The sequence below is a fragment of the Engraulis encrasicolus genome, chromosome 16 (assembly GCF_034702125.1).
Source record: "Engraulis encrasicolus isolate BLACKSEA-1 chromosome 16, IST_EnEncr_1.0, whole genome shotgun sequence".
Taxonomy (NCBI): domain Eukaryota; kingdom Metazoa; phylum Chordata; class Actinopteri; order Clupeiformes; family Engraulidae; genus Engraulis; species Engraulis encrasicolus.
In genome coordinates this window covers 33,971,713-33,977,797 of record NC_085872.1, presented here as the reverse complement: position 1 = coordinate 33,977,797, position 6,085 = coordinate 33,971,713, and the positions used below count along the sequence as shown (strand labels likewise).

At 41.1% G+C, this 6,085-nt stretch overlaps 1 protein-coding gene across 2 annotated transcripts; it reads right to left on the bottom strand.

The window, feature by feature from the left end:
* Nucleotides 1-962: 962 nt before the first annotated feature.
* foxl2b (forkhead box L2b) lies at nucleotides 963-2,893 on the bottom strand. Of its 2 annotated transcripts, none has more exons than XM_063220418.1 (2): nucleotides 2,711-2,893; nucleotides 963-2,576 (listed from the first exon to the last, which is right to left on the bottom strand). In XM_063220418.1, the coding sequence occupies exon 2, from the start codon at nucleotides 2,569-2,571 to the stop codon at nucleotides 1,678-1,680; it is 894 nt and encodes a 297-aa protein (XP_063076488.1). In that variant the 5' UTR covers nucleotides 2,572-2,576; nucleotides 2,711-2,893; the 3' UTR covers nucleotides 963-1,677. The 2 variants fall into 2 exon arrangements, with proteins under 2 accessions (XP_063076488.1, XP_063076489.1); XM_063220419.1 differs by having other exon boundaries at nucleotides 963-2,573.
* Between the last annotated feature and the right edge of the window lie 3,192 nt (nucleotides 2,894-6,085).

Genomic DNA, 6,085 nt, shown 5'->3' with positions numbered 1-6,085 from the left:
ATTGACCAAATTGCAATGAGGGTTAAACCATCATAGCAGGTACCATGTTAGGAAATTAGTATACAGCTTACAATATGTGGATGCAAAAGACGATAAAACACTTAAAATTGTCAAGTAGGCTAGGCCTACTGCTGCTGACCTGTCATTCAACTTTTTTCGTTGTTTTTGGAGTAAACCCTTAGGAATACAGAGATTTAGAAAGTCAAACCAAACCTAACAGACTGATTGATTGATTGATTGATTGTATATTTTCGCATTACGCAGTTGAACATGTCAAAACACCTGGTGTATAGAACAACTTCCTACTCGTGCGCAACGACCGCGGTCGCAGCACAAATACGCGCCAAAGATGCCCAAAAACATCTGAGACGGACATTTTAAGGATTTAAGCAACTATTTAAGCAAATAATACAATCGAAATGTAGGCTAAGCTGATTTGGGATTTTGCACCACATTGCAACCAGGCTGTCTTTCGCATTAGGCCTATATTGCTCCTCTCCTATGTAGGACCTTCTCTGTGACACCGCGACCTGGAGTATTATTGCATGATATGTGACATTACACTGACGACTTATGTAACTTGATAAAACAATTAGCCTACCGGTAGGATACACCTAAGCCTACATTAGAATAGAAACCAATTGCACAGAAATTCAGAAAACAATGTTACATTCAAATTAATTCAAAATTAAAGCAACATGTTGTAGCCTTATGTCAGTGCAGGCCTATTTGTTTGTGAAAAATGCCTTTGGTGTTCAGATGATATGATTAGTAGGCCTAATAATAATAATAATAATAATAATAATAATAATAATAATAATAATAATAATAATAATAATAGGCTCGTAATTTTAAATAATCAGTGGCAGAATAACAGTGTCTGACACAGTTAATTTAGTCAATCGGTGCATGAATTTTAAGAAGTAGGCTACATTGAAAACGATACCACAAAATTCCGATTGAAAAAAACGCATTTATTAAGAACTTCGATTTATAAAATAAGTGCTGGTTTAACATGGTCCCAACAATTTAGAAAGCAACAATTGATTTGACAAAGAAAACAAGTCAATACGTCAGTCGCGAACTAAAGGGTTCTAACAACAACATCATCATCAACAACAAAAAAACAGAAAAGGAAAAAAACGCATTGCATTACCATCAAGAGAAAAGTTGATTTTTAAACAAACAACAGGCTAAAATCTCAAATAGTCTGGATTCGCCTACAAGCCAGACATGCATTTTAAAAACACAACCTAGAGGTAGACTGACATTCAGACAATTACCATAACATTTTCGTGTAAACCAATTTGCTCGTGGATAATTCTACGAAGGTGTGCGGTTTCAGGTTTTGTACCCTGTTTGCGTAAAACTGTAAAGTGGACCCTTTGTTCATATTTTGTGGGGCAAGTAGGACATATCGCGAAACAGACCTTTATCAAAATGCAGGCTGCAAAGGCCTTCTCTGTCGTTCAACTATGTGCTACTTGGACTCTTCTTCGAGGCGAAATGTAATTTTAAGACTTCCACTATGTTGGTTGCATGTTGATTTCTATAGGTTGCCCACTTTGGAAATCGATCAACTTACGAGGTCACATATAAATACTTAGATGAAAGTTCAAGACGTTTGCGCTCGATTATGCTTTACATTGATTTGGATTTACCTCGAAGACACTCCGTTTATATGTCAATCCGAGAGTGCAGCGATGAGTGCTTGGCCTCATGGTCCCAGTACGAGTACAACTCGCTAGGCTGACGGGCACAGGCAAACTGCAGGCCCGCCGGGTTATTGGAAGAAACCGGGGATGGCGCACCAGTAGCGGCGCTCAACTGTTGGGCTTGGTGAGGATGCTGGTGGTGACTCATTGTGTTGTACGAGTTCATCATATTCGGCAAACCCATGGCCTGCATTCGAGAGTAAGGATTGTACGATGGAGCTGACAGCCCTTTGACATTTATAGGACTCACATTGCCACCCGTCATCTGGCAAGACGCATAGGACATTGGCGCCGGCGGTTGACTGAGCGGCCAAGAGTTATTCATGAAACTAGACTGGATGTACTTGGGAGGGGATAGGTAGCTGTATCCATCCCCACCAAAGAGAGATTTTCCAGGTTGAAAGTGAGCCGCGGGAGGTCTGAACGGTCGCTTCATTCGCCGCCGCCTTCTGTAATTTCCTTTCTCGAACATGTCCTCGCAAGCTGGGTCTAGGGTCCAGTAATTTCCCTTTCTTTCGCCTCCGCCTTCCCGGGGCACTTTGATGAAACACTCGTTCAAGCTCAAGTTGTGTCGAATGCTGTTTTGCCAGCCCTTCTTGTTCTTTTCATAAAAAGGGAACTTGTTTATGATGTACTGATAGATGCCCGATAAGGTGAGCCGTTTCTCCGAGCTGTCTCGAATAGCCATTGCGATGAGGGCGACATAGGAATATGGGGGCTTCTGAGATGGGTCCACTTTCTCCGAACTCTGTTCTTGAGCCGGTTCTTCTTTGATAAACTCCTCGGTTTTGACTGTACTAGTGTCATGGACCATCAAAGCCATTGCGTCATCTTCTAGGTTATGGTAAGATGCCATCGCTTCTGAAACAAAACAAACAATACAAAACAAAACATCAAACAAAAAAGAAAAACATACATCAATCTGTTAAGTAACAGCTATAAGAAGGATTTGAGGAACGTGCAGCAAAAGAACACAAGTAGCCTACGCAACCCACCTTATATTTTGAGCTTTTGTCTCCGTTTTGCATGCCTTTCTACAAACCGGTTATGTGCGCCACCATAAACAGACGCATGTGATGATGATTCCTCTCTGCTCTCCAGAAAAGACCCTCATTCGACTGTCTTTTGCACCTCCGAAATGCACGTTGTCAATAAAGTTCCCACTTTTAAGGTCCGGCTTAGTTATCCTCTCCTGAGGCACTCTGACGACTTCGTCAGCTTCGCTCAAGTATCCAGTGGATATATGCGCACCAATTTGTGTGATGCTTGGTTCCGCTTTCGTCATTTCTGTCGCTCTCATAGAAGAGGGTAGAGTAGTTTCCCCTAGACCAATACTACGTCGCCCGAAATGTTTTAGCAATTACTTCTCAATTCAAAATGTAATGCCCGTTGTCATTTCGGTGTGCACTTTGAGGTAGGTGTGTTTTAACATATATAGAGTATGCAAGAACGTTTTTTGTTTTTATGCTATAGGTAACAACTACTGATAGAGTAAATGGATTCAAGCATATTTAAACAGGAGCTGATATGGTCGAGATGCTGTCTTTAACATTCCACTTGGACCGATTAATTCAACGACATTACACCATTATTCTAGTTTTAACATTTTGCTCCATGAGGCTTTAGCCTACTTGTTGCGGATCCCTTTATGCTATAGCCTATGCTTTTCCTTAATTTTTAAGTCATACATATTAATTGCAATTCCATAACATACAGTACCATTAGAATCAGAAAAGGTGCGGAGGAGTAAGGTTTCCTTGGCCACCCATGCTGTTCCCCCGGGTTTTCAGCAGGGCATTTTTCCCTAGCCCACGCAGGTGCAGCAGCATTGTTATGTGTGTCAACGCCTTCATCGCCGACCTGCCGCGCGCCTCCTAGCTATTACCCAGCTGCTCTAGACAACTTTGTAAGGAAAGGAGTAGGAATCACTTCTTAAAATTCCACCATTACCACCCGCGTAATCTCGCGCGTAAATAGATTCTCGACTGTGCGTGCCACTGCCAGTATCGATAACAAATAATTCATTGCTTGCTGAATTTCGAATCGTTGGGGGGTAAGTTGATACAATTATTCACAAAGCATCAATCGGATATAAAGACGCCCCAAAACTAGCTTATTACAGATCAATAACCCTATTTTTTTGTAGTAGGCTGGTGTTATCATTTCATGTTTAAATTATCACCAGCCTATCCTATAAATCTACGAAAAGCCGTATAATATAGCCAAGAGTATTTATTAATATGTTGCCACCTTAAACAGGCTGCCAGGTATAGGCTTTTTGTTCTGAAGTGAGTAATGTTATTTCTCCTTAAATACATCGGTCAACTACTTACGAAATGTTTGTTCTTGGATCGCTTGTACTACAACATCACGTGCAGATATGGATCTATATTAGAAAGAAACATTTAATATTGGATAGGCTACTTATCCTACAATTACAAATAACCGTGCGCATTGCTGTCTTAAAGAGGAGAAATGGGGAGCCAAATGCACCATCCTACCCAAATCAATATTTTTTAAATTATAGCTTTGAAAATGTATCAAATGAACGCGGATGTGAGTCTTTAGAAACTTCCTGCCTTACTCTTTGAAATGAGGATGTTTATGAGTTGGTGGGCAAGAATGTGCAGGACTACGCACTTTAGGTCATCAGGTCTGAATATGCATGTTATTTTCACCTGATGCTCTTAATAATCCGAAGAAAGCGCCCTTGGAATCCTTTCATTAGTTTGCAATGCCACGACAGACGACACGCGCTGTTTACTAACCCTTCAACTAATGCATTGATTACAGTGGCATTTTTCAGGCATATCATAGGCTACTCAAAATAATATTTAAGACAAGAAAAATAAGTTTGTGAGGAAATCTTCCAACACGCCTTGGAAATAGCGTAACTCTTTGTTGTTTCAAGATCAAATATGGCTAGGCCTATATTAGGGGCCTATATTTTTGATCACAGATGGCACATAATAAGTTATGTTGTGGTGATTACCAAAATGCATAGCCAAAACTTTGGTTCCAGATCCTTTAAAATGCTTGAAGACAAAACAATATTTGCATGAAAATATATGAGTGAAAAAAAAGATAAAATATCACTAAATGTTGTTTGGAGGACATTAAAGTATCAGAGCTTAACACCACTTAACTCATTAAAAAATAATTATATATATATATATATACTTATTGAATCTGCAATGCATAAATATGAAGGCAACCATCACCCTTTATAGGCCCTACATTGCTCATGATAGTGGCCATATTTATTCATGACAGGACATAAAGAAGGTGTCTCTGGCATCAGATTAGTCATCATCAGTGTTAAGGAGCTTGTCGAGATTGAAATGATCAAACGGTTAAACTCTCACCCTCACCCAGGTCATGCATGTCCAGAGTGTGTGCCAGTGTGCTTCAGAGCAGGGCCTTGTGACCCAACCTTTATTTAAGTAGGAGCTGACCTGTCCTGTCCCCCTCATGCCGAAGGAGTGGAGTGGGATGTGTGTGTGGGGGGCTTCCTCACTTTGTAAGCCCCACACTGACCCCTGCCTTAAATTACAAAGCCCACTGAGCTCCACAGCTCTTCCTGAAGGTGGCCGGGCTTTTGTCTGCAGCACAGAGGCCGTGTTTACTTTTCTTATCACCTTGAGGAAACTTATGGGAAGTTCTAAGGCATTTTCCTAACAACTCCCCTGTCAAATTATTATAATGCATTGCACCCCAGACCCAGTGAACGTTGCCGCCGCACAATAGTCAGTCGACAGTCGGCAATGCATGCAGTAGATTCTTTGGCATTTCTTTGCATTGTGCTCATTATGCAAGGCTTGTATTAGGTGAAAACCCCTTTTTTGGGTAGTGTGCCTGATTACCCTCCTGATAACAGATAACTCATGTGATCTGGATAAGTCAGTGAGGTAATGGAAGAGCTAATTCATGACCCCTTGAACTCAATGTGAAATTTGGAAGAGATGAACACAGCTCTGCATGTTTTAGGTAATAACGGCTATGTCCTACGTTCAAAGATAAGTAGATACCTTGTCATCTGATTGCAATGTAAGAAAATGGAGAAGCTGAGGCAGTGTCCGTTATTTTATTCAAACTTTGAAAAAGCCATGCAGGTGAGGTCAGTAAAGAAGAAGTCAACAGGCGAGCAGAAGTGCCCTTCCATTGCACTATATTTCCAAGAGCATATACAGGCCATAGTGTTGAGATATGCAATGTGAGGTTGGAGGTGTGATCCTTATCATAGACGAGCACCCATGGGGAGACGGTGCCGTACAAACAAGGCTTTGATGGCCACTATTGGAGCTGTGGAGGAAGTGCTCTCACCACGGCTATTTTTGGCCAGCATGCACTCTTTTGTTTCGCTGGAAGAG

Bases quoted from the DNA above. Each gene is read 5' to 3' on its own strand.
- foxl2b (XM_063220418.1), bottom strand. From the start codon at position 2,571: ATGGCATCTTACCATAACCTAGAAGATGACGCAATGGCTTTGATGGTC.